Here is a 20,022-nt window from a genome sequence, read left to right on the forward strand (position 1 = left end):
GGGAAGAAAGGTTGCAGTTTCACTGAATGCAGTGATAAGGAATTTGGAAATGGGTATGAAAGTAAAAAAGTCACTGCATGACAGGACTGTGATTCGTACTTTAATGTATGGAAATAAAATCTGGACCCTGTTGGAAGGAAATAGCAATGAGATATTTGAAAGGAGCATGTGGAGTTATATGGAGAGACAGCAGACAAGTGAAGGAGCATTGTGATATTGATGTGGATGTGACTGAAGGCATTAGAGGAAAACAGTACTGTATATACTGTACAGTACTATGAGGTGGTTTGGCCATGTTGAGAGGATAGAGAATGAGAGACTGACTGGAAGAGTATATGTGATGAGCTGGAGAGGGTGACAGGATGAGATGAAACAATGAAATTGAAAGACATAGAAAGGGGGTGTGAGTTGAAGGAAGGGCAGCTTACTGGCAGCGGACGGTGAGATGGAGGCAATTTGTGACCACCCATATAGGACTGAGGCACCTGGCCATAGATGGATAGTTTTTTTTCCGATGATCTATTTTAGAAAGATAATATTAGTGTATTGAGCAAAAACAGCTCCATAGAGTTTTCGTGTCCTGCACTGACTTTATGCATTCTTTATCCCTCTCAGGTGCTGACTTCATACAGGTCCCTTTTACATCATTGTGGGGTAGCCTATAGCACAAGCCATGGATGGACTCACAACATACAGTATGGGACTTCTTAAAAGGGTGGAGCAAAAACTTTTTCTCATCAGTTCTCCTCTGCTCACCTGACATGCCACACACACACACACACACACACACACACACACACACACACACACACACACACACACACACACACACACACACACCGCTCGCTGGTGCAGTGGTAACGCTCTCGCTTGCCAACTGGTGGACGGGAGTTCGCGCCTCGCTCAGGTTGCGAAAAGTTTCACTGACGAAGTGGGTGGTTACTGTCCCCCTGGAGCAAGGGGACGGGTGTGTGCGTGTGTAAAGGTCACAGCCTTGCCCTTAGATTGGACTATATGAGCTCTCAGCTCCCTTCTGGGAGGGTAAAAGCTGACGATCACGACCATCAAGTGATCCTGATCCTGACCGACGCGGTGAATTACACACACCGCTACTCATTTAGTAAGTTTTCTAAACTTCATGCTCACATTCGTCTACTGTTATGATGGGCACACAGCACTCAGCTACACACTCTCACTGCTTTTATGTTCAGCTCTGTCCTGCAAGAGTTAACAGATTTTCTGTTTTCAGAGCATGGTTCTGGTTATCTCCAGAACTGTCTCCTGCAGTCTGTTTTTCTTGCAGTCCAGCCTTTAAAGTTGAATGTGTCCAGGCATCTCAGAATGAACTGCTCTGTAATTTGGCATTATAGTTTGTTCAGTTTTTTTTAGAAAGTTTTTTTTTTTTTTTTCCAGAATCTCGTTTATTTCTTTTCATATCTTTACTTTTTTCCAAGAAAATTTTTTAAAAACAACTATCAAGAAGAAATGTGATTGATGTGACTTGAATCCCACAGGCAGACATACACTTCCTGGGTGAGAAATCATAGGAATGATAATAATCTTTTAATGAGTTATCTGCTAGTTTAGGAACTGAGCTACATGGTGGACCCATCTGACATTAGCCCTTTCAGTTAGGTGATCTATATATCGTGGGTGATACATTCTATTCTTGCTGCATCCACATTTTGATTAAGAAAGGACACTCGAAGTGATCAAAGTCTAACCCATCCAGCTTTAAAAATCTCTCCTATGCTCCACAAATGATCTGAAGGCAACAGGAAAAAGAATATAAAACACGTAACCAGATTACAGTTAACGTTTATGTGGTTGCTTTAGTCATGAAGCTCTTAGGGACAGAAGTTCAGTATCTGCTACAAGAGCTGACTTGTAACAAAGGAACTAGAGTTTCTGTACCTTACGGCACATCCTCATAACTACTCCCAAGCCCCTGCACTCCTTATGGATAAGAATAGATTGAATGAATGACATGGCTGCCCTACTTTACTGGGAAGTGGCACATATTTCCTGCATGGTTATGAATACAGATAAGAAGACCTGCTAGCAAACATGGAACAGTCCATGTTATACGTATGATAGTTAAATTGGCCTACATATGCAAGCACATGTAGGAAATTGAATGAATGCTCATCTCTCTAATGAGGGAGGAATATGATTGGAAAAAAGTCAAAATGAGCGGGAAAACGCAGGTCGCATAATGACGTTTCGGGTGTGTTTACTCAGGACGGTATCATTCATCATTCAGCTTCATGCAACGTCTTCAGGCAGTTTTTAGTTTTGTGATTATTCCTGGTAACTGTTATTATTATTTGCAGTGGAACCGAACTAGCATTGTAGTCCGTTGTCCGTGTCACGTATTTCAGTTTGATTTCCTAGGTTACATCATCATAGAAGCATATTTACAGCTGTTGACATTTTTTATTCCTGGAATCAGGTTGAGGACTGTGTAACTTATATTGCTGAGTGAAATGTCACATTGAATGGAGAGAGACACACATCTTCGTTCGCAGTAACGCAATCGAACGTGGCGCATGTTGAGTAAATTTGAGGGTGTCGTGTGTGATGGTATGTGAATATTCTGCATCTCTTGATTTTGAAGGTTGGTAGGAGATTTTAAATGTCTTTGTAAAGTGTTGGGTAAAAGTAAGCTGTACTTTGTGCAGCAGAAAGATCATATTCATTCATGTTCCATCAGTTTGTTTTCTGTATTTTTCTATTTTTAGGGTGGTAAATGACCCATTCCTGCAAAATTCCTCCCCTCCCCAGTTATCATCATCAGGTTCCTTAAGTTGTAGCTACCAACGATTGTTTGTTTCCAGCGTAATGGAGGAAATTTACCTTAATGAACCTGAAGGTGGATTTCGTTTCCCATTTCCCAGCTGTAGGTTAGGTTAAGTTAAATTATTAGGTACAGTTAAGCAGTATTATTTCACTATCTATCGCTAGATGCCTTAATCCCGTAAGGGGTAGCCACAAACAAATCGCCTCTATGTCACCCTGTCCCCCACCATTTCACTGCCCTGCTCCCAGCTCACACCCCCTCCCTCATATACTTCTCCACTCCATCCCTCCATCTCATCCTTGGCATCTGCCTCCCTTTCCCCCCTTCCACCACACTCACATACACTGTCCTTGCCAATATGCAGTTCAGGGATATTACCACCATAAATGCATAGTGTATTACCCAAGAATGCTAATGAACTCCCATAACCCCATTTGGAAATCAATATATACAGAGATAATGAATTTAATTAAAATTTCCACCAAAAACTATACCTTGGATCTTGATGGCCAGTCCGTGTTAAAAAAATGTGTGCGTTTGTATGTGTGTTTCTCCTGTTGACAGCGCATGCATCTGCTAGGTCATTGTCACCCACTCGTAGGCATACTTTTCATGTGATCTGTGCACTGGGTGTAATATTGATTTATCTACTCGTTACTGTTTCCACTTGGAACCGGAGGAAGCCGTTGAGTTATTGAGAAAACATGGTGTATTTTTTCTGGTAGTTTTTGATGAGATTTGAGTGATTTTCATCTTCATTTTTGTCAGAAATGCTTCATTTTGTCTTTTTTCTTATCATGAACTTCAACTGGATGAAGAAGTGAAATGAGGCATTTTTGACAGAAAATGAAGGCAAAAATCACTCAGATTGCATCAGAAACCACCAGAAAAATATACTTCACAACCTAGACCACCATATCTTTAAGGTAAGCATTCTGCTGCAGCACATTAGGTTAGGTTAGGCTAGGTTAGGTTTAGTTAGTTTAGGTTTGTCTGATTAGGTTAACCAGTTGTGCAGTATATTTTTCTGGTGGTTTTTGATGCGATTTGAGTGAATTTTGCCTTCGTTTTCTGTCGGTTAGGATTGGTCTGTTTGGTTGGGTTAGGTTAGGTTAAGCGGTTGTCTATCTATCTATCTATCTATAGCCCAATGCCCTAATCCCGCAAAGGGTGGCCGCAGACAAAACGCCTCCAAGTCACTCTGTCACCCACCATTTGACTCCCCTCCCCCCAACTCACCCCCCCCTCCCTCATATACCTCTCAACTCCATCCCTCCACCTCATCCTCGGTCTACCCCTCCCTCTCCCTCCCTCCACCTCACCTACATACACCCTCTTGGTCAGTCTTTCATTCTCCATTCTCTCCACATGTCCAAACCACCTCAGTATATTTCTCCTAATCTTTTCAACCACATCCACATCTACCCCACAACGTTCCTTCACTTCTTCATTCGTCAACCTGTCCCTCCATGTCACTCCACATGCTCCTCTTAAGTAACTCATTTCCACTGCTATCACTCTTGACTTGTTCCCCCTCTTGCAAGGTCCACGCCTCGCTTCCATACGTCAGGGTAGGGATCACAATACCATCATGCAGTGACTTCTTAACTTCCATATTCACCTCCCTATTTCTCATCACTGCTTTCAGTGTACCAACAACCTTTCTTCCCTGCTGTACCCTTTCACGTACTTCATCCCCCAAAGTTCCATCCTTACTCATCACACTACCCAAGTACTTGAATGCACTCACATTCTCCATATCCTCACCATCCAACCTCACTGCACACTCTGTGACTTCATTCCTCTCAAACACCATAACTTTACTTTTGTTTACATTAACTTTCAGCTTCCTCCTCCTACACACTGTCCCAAATTCATTCACCAAACCTTGCAACTCCCATTCATCTTCACTCAACAATACTGTATCATCAGCAAACAGTATATTTTTCTGGTGATTATTGATGTTATTTGAATGAATTTTGCCTTTATTTGCTGTCAAAAATGCTTCATTTCACCTCCTCATCCAAAGTTAATGATTGGAAAAGAGGCAAAATGAAGCAATTCTGACAAAAATGAAGGTCAAAAGCACTCAAATCTCATCAAAAACTACCAGAAATTATACTGCACAACCTGGGGGGTGTATTGGCAGCTTGTAAAAGTTTACCAAAAGTTGTTGCACTTTGGAAATATAGCCTCTGATAATGTAATATCTAATGTGGCAGGTGTGTGCTCAAACCTCTACCAATACATTAATCCCTCATTTATCCGAACATGTTCATTATCTGGATACTGGACCTTCGTTCTATTAAACCATTATCCGAATTTACTTGCTGTTATCTGGACCCAAATGTACCCCAGAACTTTGGCTGGCCAGCTGACCTGTTAAAACATTCAGCATCGTGGCTGCTGGGCCTGAGCCGTGAGCTGGTTATAGGCCGTAACCCATAACCAGAGCCAAAATGTCTGTCCGCCCCAGTACGGTACTGAATGGTCAAAGTTGTGCACTGGGCCGATCACTCCCAGTGAACTTCCAGCACCTGAGTAATACTGACTGTAACCAACAAGCGGTGTCAAAACATCTGTACACATACCTACCGAATGTCCAAAGTCACGCGGCCATCAGGCTAAGTCATTCCCAACTGTCACAACACGTCAGACATGGACAACAAGCCACGAGTACATGTTCTGTGACAGCGGCTGTGCGCCTCTCTACGGAATGTCCAAAGTCGCCCTGTCACTAGGAGTTATATTCCCAAATGGTGACCATGCATCTAACAGTCCAGAAGCCACAAGTAAGTGTACGGTAAAAGCACTTGTCTGCCTCGTAACAGAGGGGTGAAAATCTTGCCCACAGCCTCGCTTCTCCCCCCTCTCCTGTCCCTCCTCCATACCTTTCTGGCTCCCCCCTCACTCCCACAGTTCCTCCCCTCCTTCGCGCTGATAGCACTGACTCGTGTTTTTTTTTTTTTTTTTTTCTCGCATACTGTTGGTTGTATCGAAATTCTGAAGTGACCACGAGAAAGCTCATGAAATTCTGCATCTACACATATGCTTAACTCTTGGAAGGTTTCTGTACTTTTACTTAATAGTCGTCTGTGTTTTTATTAGCTTATAGTATAAACACCAGCAAAGAGATGGTATACCATATATACCAATTTAACCAATTTTCGGTGGCATATTTGGCCGGGGAATTTTTTTTGTTGCCTGGAAGCAGCTTATCACTGGTGTTAGATAACTGATTTTCCAACCGTTATGAGTTTTTTTGTGTGGATGTTTGCTGTTTATGCATTGTTTCCTTGGTGTTTAGCATTAATATGGGTAACCCTATGTGTGTTTTGATGTCTAAATATGGCAGATTGACCAGAAAACAATGCCAAAATGAGGCGGGGTTCTGTACATACTGTAGGTAGGGTGTTTTTTTTTCTTTTTTTTTTTCTCATGGTTTTCTTGGTGATTAGCATTACTTTGGATATTCCTATGTGTGTTCTGATGTCAAAATGTGGCAGATTGACCTGAAAACAGTGCCAAAATTAGTAGGGGTAGTGTACATGCAGTACTGTAGTGTATAGGTACGGTAGGGTGTGTTTTGGTTTTCATTGTTTTTTTTTTTCATGGTTTTCTTGGTGTTTAGCATTACTTTGGAAGTTCCTATGTGTGTTTTGATGTCTAAATATGCCTGAAGGACTGGAAAACACTGCCAAATTAAGCATAGGTGCTGATAGGTACCGGTATGGGTTGGAGGTTGGGTATAGGTAGGGTCTGGGTATAGTAGGGGGGATATTGTTCATTATCCAGATATTGCCACTACCCGGACATTCCTTTAGTTCTGTTATGTCGGATGATGGACTACTGTACACATAGACTTTATAATTTACCATACTTTAGGCTTATTCGTGGATTATTTTTTGATGAAGTTTTATGCAAAATTTTCAGACTGAAAGGGACAAGTTTAATGGAAGCATGTGTGAAGTCATAGTGGAAGTACTTCCCAACATAAACATGTGCAACATGTTTATCTCGCTCCCACAAGAGTTATCCTCTTACCAGACAGTAAGTGTAAGTAAATCAGAGTGCACATTACATTTTTCATGTGGCACAGAACTCTTTTTGAAACTGCCAAGAGGTGTGTGTCTGATTCCTGATGCTGTTATAAGTGTAAAGCAGGATGAAAATATTCTCACAGCCAGACTGCAAATGGATGAACGAACATCAGTGATAAGTGCTCTCTCAGGGGACATCCTAAATGACATGTTGACATGTGAAGAGGCTTCTCCAGCATTGTCTTTAGCGGACACTCAACTGTGGGCTCAATGTAAGCAGTGTAAAAGTGAAGTTATAGGGAAGGTAAAATTCCGTCGTGTACTGCCCCTGCCATCCGTAGACTGGGACCAGGCTTCTGAAGGATGGTTCTGTCACCTCCATGAGACAGATGGCCAAAAGCTCAAGCCACAGGCACTCTTACCTGCTAAAGATGAGTGTTTCTTCACTGAGCTCTTTTTCCTGCTACACAGTGACTTAGTTGAGAGCTTCATGGAGGATGAACAGTCAGGTAACAGTATACTTTGTCCCAGGTGCAGGCTGCCTCTTGGTGCAAAAGGAAATCAGTCATCTCTGAAGCTTTGGACTCACAGTGTTAATTGGCTTGGGGAATGTGGTACTGTCCATTACAAAAGGAATGTGAATGAAATGTTGCTTTCTCTCCTCCACAATATTGACAAGGACAATTTTGGAGTTAACTGTAGACTTGTTCTTCAGACACAAACAGCACCAAGGCAACACCTGTACCTGGTAACAATGAACACAAATCAGAAATTATTGGTGTCTGAAGATTCCTGTTTCTTGAGCAATACAGCAGTACATAAATCTGGCTATTGTTATGAAGTTAAAAATGGTAATGATTATAGAGCTTCTGATCATGATGTGAAATTAGATCCAGTGCCTGAGAAGAGAGTATGCACAAGAGAAATAAAAATGAACCTTGTGTCTTTGTATGCAGTGAAGCTTATGTATGAGGTGAAGGAAGGTGAAGATGAACAGACTGGGAGCTGGGTGGATGATGCAAATGTTCACATCATCCCTTGCAGTGTACCCATGTTGCAGGAGGTCAGAACCTTGTTAGAAACATCCAATTGTTATCTGCCTGACAACATGAAAGTTGTTGACAATCTGAGTGTAGGATTCATCATAAAGAACAGTCCAGTACTGTCATGTAATCGGTAGTTAGACTAAGCCCTTCAGTCCAGTAGAGTATTTTCTTATTCTTCCTCACATGACAGTTTTGTTCAGTCTTATTTCTGAGGGAGTTGATTAAGGCAACATTTAACCCCTCCACTTCTTTCTTAAGCTGAGTAAAATCATATTGCATTTGCTAGAATAAATTGAAAAATGTAATTGGCTTGAATTGGTTAATACAGTGCAATTTCCAAAATCCAAAATGGTTGGAATCAGGAGACTTTTGAAAAATCTGTAATTACCATCAGTTGTATGAATAGCCATCCACCTAATTGGCCTTCCATTTGTTATTCACTGTATCCATGCTCATATTTATTATCCTATCATGGTTTTGGTGGTTGAGGTGTGAAAACTCAGCAATGAACAATGAATATACAGTATATTTGCCCACAGAGACTGAATTACAGAACAGAATATAATGCAGTCAGTCTCATGGTTCAAGTGATTTCAGCCTAAGAGATTAGTCTGGTTGCTGTAAACTGCTGTGATACTTTCAATTTAACAGCAACCCAAGAGTTAGTACCAGGAGTTTATTTATAGGACTGTAAATACAGTCAGTCCATGGTTTATGTTATTTTGGTATGCAGTAAATCGATAGAATGATGAACTAAAAGTTATACCCAATTTCACAGTATCAGTAGTGAAATATATGTACAGTATATGATGATTGTGGTGGCCGCATATGACAGTCCTGTGGTACACAGTGCCTCCCACACAAACCGTGTCAGACTTTTGAGCCAAGATGGTCATCCAATGTTTACATTCACTGTGATTGTCTCCTTTTCTTCCTGTTTCATGTGTGCAGGGCCATTGAAATACCATTTCTATCACCAAGGAAGTGGAGTAATAACTTGTGTGTGTGTAAATACTGAAACTTGTGGCATGGAAATCACATCTGGCAAGGATGATGCCTGTAGCAGAAAGCATGATGCTACCGACGGCGCCGATTTAAGCCCAGAATGGTACATTTTTTGAGATTTTAGGGTACATATTCCCCCCTCCCTATCCCCATTGAACCCATGTTATATTGACCTTGGTATACAGCAGATCATATCACTATGAGTTTTCACGATGCAACCCAGTCGCATACCCAGATGTGACTGAATGTCCCCCCCCCCCCTTTTTTTTTTTTTTTCTGTCAAGTAAATTGACTCAGGATTCTTGGAAAACTAGTACTGTATTTTTGGAAATGTGGAATTCGGATTTTGGGAATTGCACTGTATTGAATGTTGAATATATCACTTACATATGTGCATGATGTACAGTATGTTGGGTTGTACAGCCATGAGCAGAAGTTTGCCAACAGTCCTCTTCCAGCATTGTTTCTGCCTTCCATATTTCTCATTACTCCCCAAATGACATATGTCAGGTAATGTTGTTCCTTCTCATACTCATTTGTCATGTGCTTCAAAGGTACTGGTATCACTCAAAAATAGCTGATATAACACCTTTCCCTGCTATATCTGGCCATGAAATGTCAGTGAATCTTTGTTCATGGCTGCACATTTGTTACATCATAGAGCATGGAAAGCCTAGACTAGATTTATCTGAGTCTGTGATTGACATTATTGTTATTGCTGGAATACACTGGTTCGTTGTTCTTGGTTTATGTAGATGTAAAAAGCTATACTATACCTAAGCATAAAAAGCTGTTGATATGATATAAGTTAGCAAAACAACAGTACATGAGAGCAGTACTTTAAGTTAGCAAAAAAGCTGTAACAGCTCATCCCATATTACCTCCATTGGGCATAGGAGGGCCCTAGGCTAGGTTGGTACAGTCCATATCATTTAAACCGGACGCTGTCATACATTTGGTGCTTGAGAGGGATGCCTTCATGTGGTGCCATTGATATAACTGGGTGGCTTCACTACCTGGTTATACTAATGTCCTGCAACTCCCTCCTTATACCCCATTGTGGACTGAAGAATGGAGGTAACTCTAGTTCAGGTCCAAATGAGCCTGGACCATAACATACACAGTTGCACAGCACAAGTCAAGAGTGAGAGCTGTGGAAATGAGTTATTTAAGAGGAGCCTGTGGAGTCACATGGAGAGACAGGCTGACGAATGAGGATATAAAGGAGCGTTGTGGTGTTGATGTGGATGTGATAGGAAGCGTTATGAGGAACACACTGAGGTGGTTTGGCCATGTGGAGAGGATGGAGGGTCAAAGACTGACGAAGAGAATGTATGTGAGTGAGGTGGAGGGGGAAAGAGGGAGGGGGAGGCCGAGGATGAGATGGAGAGATGGGGTGGAGAGGTATATGAGAGAGGGGGGTGTGAGTTGGGAGCAGGGGAGTGAAATGGCGGGGGACAGGGCGACTTGGAGGCGATTTGTTTGTGGCCACCCCAAACGGGATTGAGGCGTCTGGCAATAGATAGATAGATAGACAGCATTCCAGGCAGAATTTTACATGATAGAAAGTGATAGCTGTTGAAAGAGAGGGTGACTCACAATATGATATAATTGTAAATGGAAAGACTTGAATTGGTGAAGTTGTTTAATAACTGTTGAAAGAGAGGGTGACTCACAATATGATGTAATGGTAGAAGGAGAGACTTGAATTGGTTAAGTTGTTTAATACTTGGATGCATTGATAGAGAAGAGAGGTAGATACTATTAAGGCCTTCATAAGAGAAAAATTAGCTGAGTGTAATGGCAAGGAGAGACTTGCATAAATGAGTTCTATTATAGTATCAACATTATGAGGGAGTACACCGTAGCAGCAGCCAATCAGGGCAGTACTCCTGAGGAGGATGGGAATGCTGGTGATTGAGAGAGCTGGAACTCCCATTTTAGCTCTCAGGTCTAGCTTCTGACCATCTCTCATTGCTGACTTTTTTCCAAGTATCACTAGCATAGAGTATGCAAGTATACTCTCCCATACACATTTCTCTGGCTGTCTAGTGTGCACTACATTTCATGCACTTTGCACACCGTACATCGTATCCTACCATGACACAGGATTTGGTACCAGGAAGGGCATGCAGCTGGGAAACTGCCTTCTCTAGCTAGTGGCAGACATGACGGGAGGCATGGGACAGGTTTCACCAGCATTACCTCATTTGGACTTGGAACTGTGCAAGTGGGACGTGTGGTCTGATTCATCTTTTTTATTTTTTCCAGCTATGGAATAGAAAGGCTGCTAGATATCAATTAGCATGGAGTGCCATAATTAGGAGGCCAAGGCCAATGCAAGGACACTGGAAATGGGATTATTGGGGAAGGTAGTCTATGTGGAGTGCAGATAGTAGATAGGATAAAGAATATAGTAATTTGTGAAAGATGTGCAGTAAGGAAGTCTGTGGACACCAGAGACAAAGAAAGTGATCTAAGATGGTATCTCAGATGGTAAAAGAAAGTGCTTTCAGCACTAGAAATGGGATTATTGGGAAATGTAGCCTATGTGGAGTGCAGATAGTAGATAGGATAAAGAATAATGTGATTTGTGAACGATGTGCAATAAGGAAGTCTATGGACACCAGAGACAAAGAAAGTGATCTAAGATGGTATCTCAGATGGTAAAAAAAAGTGTTCTTAGATGGTGTGGTCATCTGAAGAGAATGGATGCGAACAGATAATAAGAAGGATATAGCTGAGCGAGTTTGATGGTGAGATTGGCTTGGTAGGCCAAGAAAAAAGTGGATAGAGTTGGTTAATGACTGTGTGAGAAAGTGAGGTTTGGAAGTTGGTGAGGCAAGGGATCTGGTAGTGGATTAAGCTGACTGGAGGAGTTTTGTAGCTGCAGAGGAGTAAAGTACGGTATATAACAAGGCATTGGCAGCCCAGCTTTTTCCTGGTTATTTGTTGAATATTGGATTGATTCTAGCTGATAGCTAAGATGTTTTGCATGAGTGTGGATGTTTATGCCTGTGAGATGGAGTCATTCTTCTGGGGTCTTGAATGATGAGCAAGTGATAATATGTGCCCATTTGATTAGGCAGTCTTTTCTAGGTCTACTGTCAGAGGTTTTCTTGCTCTCTGGAATGTACATCACCCAAATTTTTGGTGAAAGAAGAGGTAGGTGGGGGCGCTTACCATCCACTCACTCGATGTTGTGCTGCTCTTGGGTGTCTCTCCTTTCCTCTCCTCCTTCCTTCTTTCCCTCCTTCCTCTTCTGTCTTTCCTTCATTCATATTTTCCTCATCCTTCTGTCTATGGGTGACTTTAAACTCCTTTTTCTGTCTTTCTCTCCTTCATTCCTTCCTCTTCCTTCTGCCTATGGGTGACTGTATACTGAGTGACAAGCCAAATGGTTTCCTGTACACCAGGAAACCATTTACTGTGCTGGATGGTAACCATATAACCAAATTATGGTGCCTGGTGGTTTAAAGGGTAATTATGGTGCTCCAGTCGAATTGTGCCTGTGTAAGATTATATCCAAAGGTTGGGGCTTATTGCTTATGTAATGCCACTCAGGGATGAGTGAGGCTGGTCACTCTCATTATATATCTCAGGACCAACTTGCCTAGCCCCGGGTCCTACACTCCTCTTGGGGCAACATAGGATTTGATGATGGATGGAAAAAGAGGTCTGAATGATGATGATAGACTTCCTGCCACTCCTTGGATTTGAAGTGCAGGGTCTTTGTGCACAGCTGGCTCTGGCCTGAGACTTACGCAGTATTATTGTCAGTAGGGATATACTGTAGAATGTCACATATGGTATACAGTATGTTGTCAATTTGTTACTTCATGAACAGGTAATTTGTTCCTCTGTAGTGTAGTAACTATGAAATATTTTGAAGGAGTTCTCCAGCTGTATTTTGTGAGATGACTTTGAAAGCTCTGTGTAAATACAGGGGTATTTTAAATAAATCAGCTACTAGCATTACCTCAGTGTTTGAAATTGGTTGTAACTAAGCGTGGTTGACATTGTGAAGTATTATGTTGCAGGAGGCATGACCAGTAGAGAATAATTAGCATGACAGTTAGATAAAGGGTCACCTCACAGCCTTATAGGCTAGCTGGGCTCCCAAGTTTATAAGTCACAACTTATAGAAGTGGTGACATGGAGGTGTGTGGTGCGTAGAAGGACTACTGGGCATCATGGAATGTGCTGTTCAGTCCTAAGCCCAGAGTCAGATGGGGGGAAGGGGGAGGAATGTAAACACCAAACACCATTGAGTACCTTATCACACTGCAGCCTTTCTATAACTTATGAGTCAGCCCTTCAGAAGTGCCAGCCAGGCTTGATCATGTCTGTGAGAAGATGCATGATCACCCTTCTAACTAATACATGGATTCTGTTGCAGTGTGTGTGTGTGTGTGTGTGTGTGTATTTTTTTTTTTTTTTTTTTATGTGAGGAAGACGGAACCAAAGGCAATTAGCCCGAAATACTGTTCCCTCCAAGAGAAAAACAAAATACAAGAGAGAGCCAAATTCAAGATCCATTCATTTTGAGATGCCTGGACACAATGCGTTTGAAAGACTGGAGATCATAGGAAGCAGGAAATACAGACAGAGGGAGACAGTTCCAGAGCTGACCTGTTGCATAAATGAAGGACTGGGAGTAACGGTTGACTCTTGCATTAGAGAGTTGAACAGAAAAGGGGTGAGAGTTTGCTGTTAGACGGGTGCTACGCGCCCGTCATAGAAGTGGAGGAATGCATGCAGACAGTTCAGAGGAACAGTGACCACTGAAGTAGTGATAGAAAAGAGATAAAGATGCAACACTGCAGCGAAGAGACAGAGGTTGAAGGGAGTCAGTAAGAGGGGGAGAGTTAATGAGACGAAAAGCCTTTGACTCCACCCTATTGAGAAGAGCTGTATGTGGGGAGCCCCCCCATACATGAGAGTTCCACTCCACACAGGGGCGGATAAAACCCCTGTATAGAGTCAACAATTGTTCAGGGATAAAGAAGGAACGGAGTCGGCTTAGCACACCCAATCGCTTGGAAACAGATTTTACAAGAGCTGTAATATGATCTTTCCAAGACAAGTCCCGAGCAAATGAAACCCCAAGCATGTTCAACGATGATGCAGGATTAAGTTGAGTATTATTAAACATAAGTGGGTATACCTGTGGAAGATTTTGTCGAGTTGATAGGTGCAAAAACTGAGTCTTTGATGCATTAAAAACAACCAGATTATTTTTACCCCAGTCAGAGATACGAACAAAGTCAGACATTAGGTGTGCCATAGCCTCATCCCTTGCCTGTTGAAGTAACTGCTGAGATGGACATTGTGGAAATCGAATGGAAAGGTGAAGGGTGGAGTCATCAGCGTATGAGTGGATAGGGTTAGATGTACAGCTTAGAAGGTCATTGATGAATAAAAGGAAGAGAGTTGGTGATAGGACAGAGCCCTGAGGAACACCACTGTTAATAGATCTAGGAGAAGAACGATAGCCGTCTACAACAGCGGCTATAGAACGACCAGAAAGGAAGCTAGAGATGAAGGCACAGATAGAAGGATAGAAACCGGAAGAGGGCAGTTTGGAAATTAAAGATTTATGCCAGACTCGATCGAAAGCCTTTGAGATGTCAAGTGCAATGACAAAGCTTTCGCTAAAGTCCCGAAAGGAGGAGGACCAGGAGTCTGAAAGGTAGGTGAGAAGATCACCTGTAGAGCGTCCCTGACGGAACCCATACTGACGATCAGAAAGAAGGTCGTGATAGGAAAGATGCTTTAAAATTTTTCTATTAAGAATTGACTTGAAAACTTTTGAGATACAGGATGTTAAAGCAATTGGACGATAGTTAGAGGGTTGGGAATGGTCACCCTTCTTTGGGACTGGCTGAATGAGAGCAAACTTCCAGCAAGAAGGAAAGGTACAAGTTGACAGACAAAGGCGAAAGAGTTTGCCTAGGCAGGGAGTAAGCTCAGAAGCACAGTTCTTGAGAACAACAGGAGGGACTCCATCAGGCCCATATGCCTTATTAGTACTGAGGCCAGCAATGGCAGAAAATACATCAGCTGAAGAAATTTTAATGTTAGCCATGAAGTCAGAGGGGGGAAGAGAGGGAGGAACAGCACCGGAATGGTCTAAAGTGGAGTTGGAGGAGAAAGTCTGAGCAAAGAGATCTGCTTTATCAGTAGAAGAAATAGCTACAGATCCATCAGAGTAGAAAAGAGGAGGGAAGGATGATGAGGTAAAGTTGTTAGAAAGGTTTTTGGCAAGGTGCCAGAAGGAGCGGGAAGAGTTCGAGTTAGAGAGTTGAGAGCATTTTGTACGGATGAAAGTATTTTTAGCAGAGCGAAGAACAGACTTAGCACGATTCCGGGCAGAAATGTATAAAAGATGTGATTCAGGGGTGGGTTGGCTCCGGTACCTTTTATAGGCCCTCTCCTTGTTGCGGACAGCATTAGAACGTGTGATTAAACCAAGGCTTTTGTGAATTAATCAAAGGATATGAGAAAGGAATGTATGCTTCCATGCCCGAGAGAATAACCTCCGTAATGCGCAAGGCACACCCAGATGGCTCCCGGCCATGGAAGCAATACTCATTCCAGGGAAAATTAAAGAAGTACTGCCTGAGGGCCTCCCAGTCCGCGCTCCAAAGTGCCAGAGACGACGTTTTTTTGGAGGGTCCACAGGCCGTACCGGAGCGATAGAACAGGTTAAGGTGATAAGGTTGTGATCGGAGGAGCCCAACGGAGAGAAAAGATTAACAGAAGGATTAGTTGTAGGGAAGAGATCAAGTATGTTGGAGCTCTCTCCAAGGCGGTCAGGGATACGGGTAGGGTGCTGTACAAGCTGCTCTAGGTCATTAAGGATAGAAAAGGTGTAGGCTTGTTCACCAGATGGAACAGTGAAAGGAGAGGAGAGCCAAAGGTGGTGGTGAACATTGAAATCTCCAAGAATGGAGATTTCAGAGAAAGGAGAAATGGATAGAATGTGTTCCATTGTAGAAGTAAGGTAGTCAAAGAATATGTGTGTGTGTTCATGCGCGCGTGCGTGTATATTTATATTTACTGTATATCTTGTATATATACAGGTATATATTGTTCATTTTTTAAGGCTCCTGGCCAACGTTCTTGCATGCATCGGCTTTGGTCACCTAATGGTGGCTCTCCATGTTGCTCGATCTCTGGCGGCTTCCGTATTCAGCCCCTTATCCCTGAGGTCACACAAAATGACCTCCTCCGAGGTCTTTTTTGGTGTACCTCTTTCAGCCCTACCCCTAACATTAACACTTCTCACTTTCTGCACCCAGTTATCATCCCCCATCTTCTCCATATACCCAAACCATCTCAGTCTACCTCTGCTCATCACAGCACCAATACGCTTCAGTCCCGTCCTGCACCTTAACTCCTTTATTGCAAACCTAGCACCCCATGCCTCACACTCAGGGACGCATTGCACATCCACCTAATCATTGTCATTTCTGTGTGTTTGTATATATATATATATATATATACCTGTATATATTTACACACACACACACATATATACCGGTATATGTATACATACATACTGCGCACTGTACAAAGATCCCATGTTATCAAACACCTGGATATGGTAGAACTGTCCCCTGGCTACTGTCATCACATTACAGTACTCTCAGTCATTGTGGTACGTGATAGTGACCATCATCCACTCACTTGATATTTTGCTACCTACTTTTTCTTCACCTTTTATCATTCATTTACAGTGTCTTCCCTCCTCTCTTCCATTTTCTTCCACCCTTCCTGTCATTTTTTGCTATTCTTCCCTTTACTTTAGGTGGCTCTATAATGAATGACAACCCTGATGGTTTTCTGTATCCCAGGAAACCATTTACAGTGGTGGGTGGTAACCATATAACCATATAATGGGGTGATGTGAAGCCTACTATAGTGCCCCTGTTAACTGGATGGAGAGATGCAAATGTGGCATCCAACTGGAAACCTAACCTTCACACTGTTTTCCATGTCTCATTAGAACATTGCTTCTTTGCATGGAACAGCCCTGCAGGGGCAGTTGCTTGCCTGTGGTTGATGGGTCTGTGTAGCCAGACAGACTGGGGTTGCTCAACAGGAACATCAAACTCTCAGTTATTCCTCTTCCACATTCTTCTCTCCAGTGTAGTGCTTCATTCTCTTCTTTCATCATAATCATTATTATGCTGGTCTTGTAACCCACCTAAGGGTGGAGTGAAGTACTGCAGGGTTCAGAAGGCAAGACAGAGGAAGGACCATCAACATTAAGGCCAGAGAAAAGGGTAAGACATTTATTCACTCATGATTCAAGCCCCCAGTATCCTGAATCTCTCTCAGGCCAGACCATCTGTACATACTTCCTTGTATTTTTCTTTGTACAGTAAACCTTCAATATATAGAAATACTGTAATTGAGGGGAGTGGCTGATGATATAGCTAATGTTCATTTAAGGGGATTATAATAATCCCAGGTTTGATTTATACAAAATCTTGTTTGGCCAAAACCCAACAGAATTGTATGTGTTCACCTCTTTCTTTCAATTTTGTGTTGTATACATCTATAGGAAGTATTTTTCAGCCCTTCCTAAGAAACAGTACAGATTTTTTTTTTTTTTTTTTTTTTTCGTGTTGGCAGCCACATCACCATGATAAATTGACTTTTTGTTTGTTATACAGGGTTTGAAGGATGTTTAGTAGACTTTCAGAGGTCAGTATAGTCAGAGTTTGGGTTAACAAGTTTCAGTATAGTGAGTGCCCATTGTAGATGCATTTCACATTACATGTACAGTACTTGCCAGGTAAGTCAGTGCATTGACTGTTAAGTTGAAAACATGATGGACCCATGTCTTGTGCACCACTGTATATAGTTTATCCAACTAACTCCTCTGTCCTCATCAACTTCCATACCTCATATCTGTTTACACATATTTGCCATATCCATCCATCCATCTACTTTTTGGCATACCAGGGCTCCTTCCATCTTTAGATTTACTCACATTCATCTGTTTCACTACCATGTTGGGTGCTGGTTGGGGACATTTTTACATGGTGGCACCCTCTTTTTTATCACCACGTTGGGTGCTGGATAGGAACACCTTTGCCTGGTGGCACCTACATACAGTAGCCCTCCATTATCCAGTTATACAGACATCCCTCAGCTCCCTCCCTTTCCAACAAAAGGAGAATGGTGGAGTGCAGAAAGACATCTTCAGTCAGCCATTCATTGGGTTCACAGCCATATAAGCATGGGGCCATAGCAATAGCAAGTTAATCTGCATCCTTTCTCAACATATGACCATTTAAGTTAAGCACACACTTTTGGCTAATCCTGTTGTCAGCAGAGTTCCTACACATTTTTCACAATTCACATTATTTCTTACATTATCCACAATTCGTGCACTTTCCTCAGTACAGAACTGTATTTTCATTTCCATTGTCCATATTCATATACAGTCAGTCATTACCGATAATCTAGGGTGTCTGCAGACAAAATGTCTCAAGTGAAACATATTTCTGGTCTGTGATAAATGGGTTGAAGAGATGTAATGGTACTGTGTTAGAGAAGTCTGCAAAATAATGCTGATTTCATATTTGTGGTGTGTAGAGGGGAGCATGCAGGGACTAACGGGCAGGAAAGGATTGACCTTGCTGGAAAGGCTCATGAGTGTGTGGAGAAGTATTTTTTTTTATTTAGGGGACATGTTATGTGCTGGAGGTGGGACTCGAGCTAGTTCTGTAGCTAGAATAAGGAGTGGTTGGACGAAGTTGAGGGACCTGTAGCCTCTCCTGACATTAAGAAGGCTCTTCCTCTGTGCCAAAGGGTCCTTGTATACAGTATGTGTTTGAACTGTATTGCTGTATGGTAGTGAGACCTGGGCAGTAAAGGAAGTAGATATTCATTGGCTCAAACATTTGTTATGCGTCTTCGAATGACAGGCGTGGGTGGGTTAGGATTGTGAATGAAGAATTCAGAGATAGGATGGGACTTGAATGTATTAGTATTGTGATGAGAAGGGGTAGATTGAGATGGTTTGGGCTAATGTAGAGGATGGAGGATGACATCTGGGTGTAGAGGGCAAGAGCTTTGAATGTTGAGGGTAGGATTGTGAGAGGCAAACCAAATGAGACCTGGAACGATGTCATTGTGTGTGACCTTAGGGATAAGGAACTGAATAGGGAGGCTGGTAGAGATCGAGCAGCATGGATAACTGCCGTTAGGTGACCAGGACTGATGCATGCAAGGATTTTAGAGCCTTTATTAATGAAACAAAATGGATGAACATATCGCTCAGAGTAAGTGAAGAGTGGGATACTTAATCAGGGATGAAATGGAAACCTAACTAAGGTTCATGAATGTAAAAAAATCTAAGATGACTGGCAGGAGATGGCATGAATTAAGAGTTTAAGCAGACAGCAAATTTCCCTTAAGATTAAGAAGTGTATAGTAGTAGTAAAGTAACTCTGATCTGTCCAATTGAGCTGACCCATCAACCTCAGGCAAGCAGTCACCTCTGCAGGGCTGTTCTGTGCCGTGAACTTATGTCCATTACAGCAGACAGCACCTTACTGGCACAGGGAAGTATGGAAGTTTGGTTAATGGGTGGAAACCACATTCCTGTCTCCACCCAGTCGACAGGGGCACCATAGTAGGCTCCACATCGCTACATTATTTGGTTATATGGTTTCAACCCAGCATTGTAAATTATTTCCTGGGTAACGGGAAACCATTAAACATGTCAACTATAGGCAACACTACATCAAGTGAATGGATGGTGGGCACTCATTTACCACTCCTTAAGTGTAAGAAGTGGATATGGGTGCGTTACTAGACGTGTAACTTTAAGCCCATGAAAACAGAGATTTTATGAAAACTTTAGAAGATAAAAAATTGATTAACGCGCCATTCTGGACAATCGAAAACGATGCTCGTCAATGTAAATTTTGAAGTTCCACAGGAGTGTTTGAAGAACTGCTTTATACGTCAAAATTCACTGACTTTGAAGTTTTATTTTGAAATTATAATTTTCATAGTTTGCGTAAACAAAATATTTTCAATAACTGCTCTTTCTGCACACACTCCAACACAGCGAGTGGTAAAGCTGTCATATTTTGTAAATATGCTA

At 42.1% G+C, this 20,022-nt stretch overlaps 1 protein-coding gene across 1 annotated transcript; it reads left to right on the forward strand.

The window, feature by feature from the left end:
* The first annotated feature begins 2,535 nt into the window (after positions 1-2,535).
* On the forward strand, positions 2,536-8,020 carry LOC145400294 (E3 ubiquitin-protein ligase E3D-like). The gene is made up of 3 exons (XM_080272852.1): positions 2,536-2,583; positions 6,734-7,691; positions 7,731-8,020. The coding sequence occupies exons 1-3, from the start codon at positions 2,581-2,583 to the stop codon at positions 8,018-8,020; spliced, it is 1,251 nt and encodes a 416-aa protein (XP_080128978.1). The 5' UTR covers positions 2,536-2,580.
* Positions 8,021-20,022: the final 12,002 nt, after the last annotated feature.

This window comes from Coenobita brevimanus, chromosome 51, assembly GCF_032717465.1.
Source record: "Coenobita brevimanus isolate Jiangsu-jjx chromosome 51, ASM3271746v2, whole genome shotgun sequence".
Classification (NCBI taxonomy): domain Eukaryota; kingdom Metazoa; phylum Arthropoda; class Malacostraca; order Decapoda; family Coenobitidae; genus Coenobita; species Coenobita brevimanus.

Bases quoted from the DNA above. Each gene is read 5' to 3' on its own strand.
- LOC145400294 (XM_080272852.1), top strand. The intron at 7,692-7,730 runs GTAATGATTATA...ATGTGAAATTAG, and splicing joins TTGTTATGAAGTTAAAAATG to ATCCAGTGCCTGAGAAGAGA.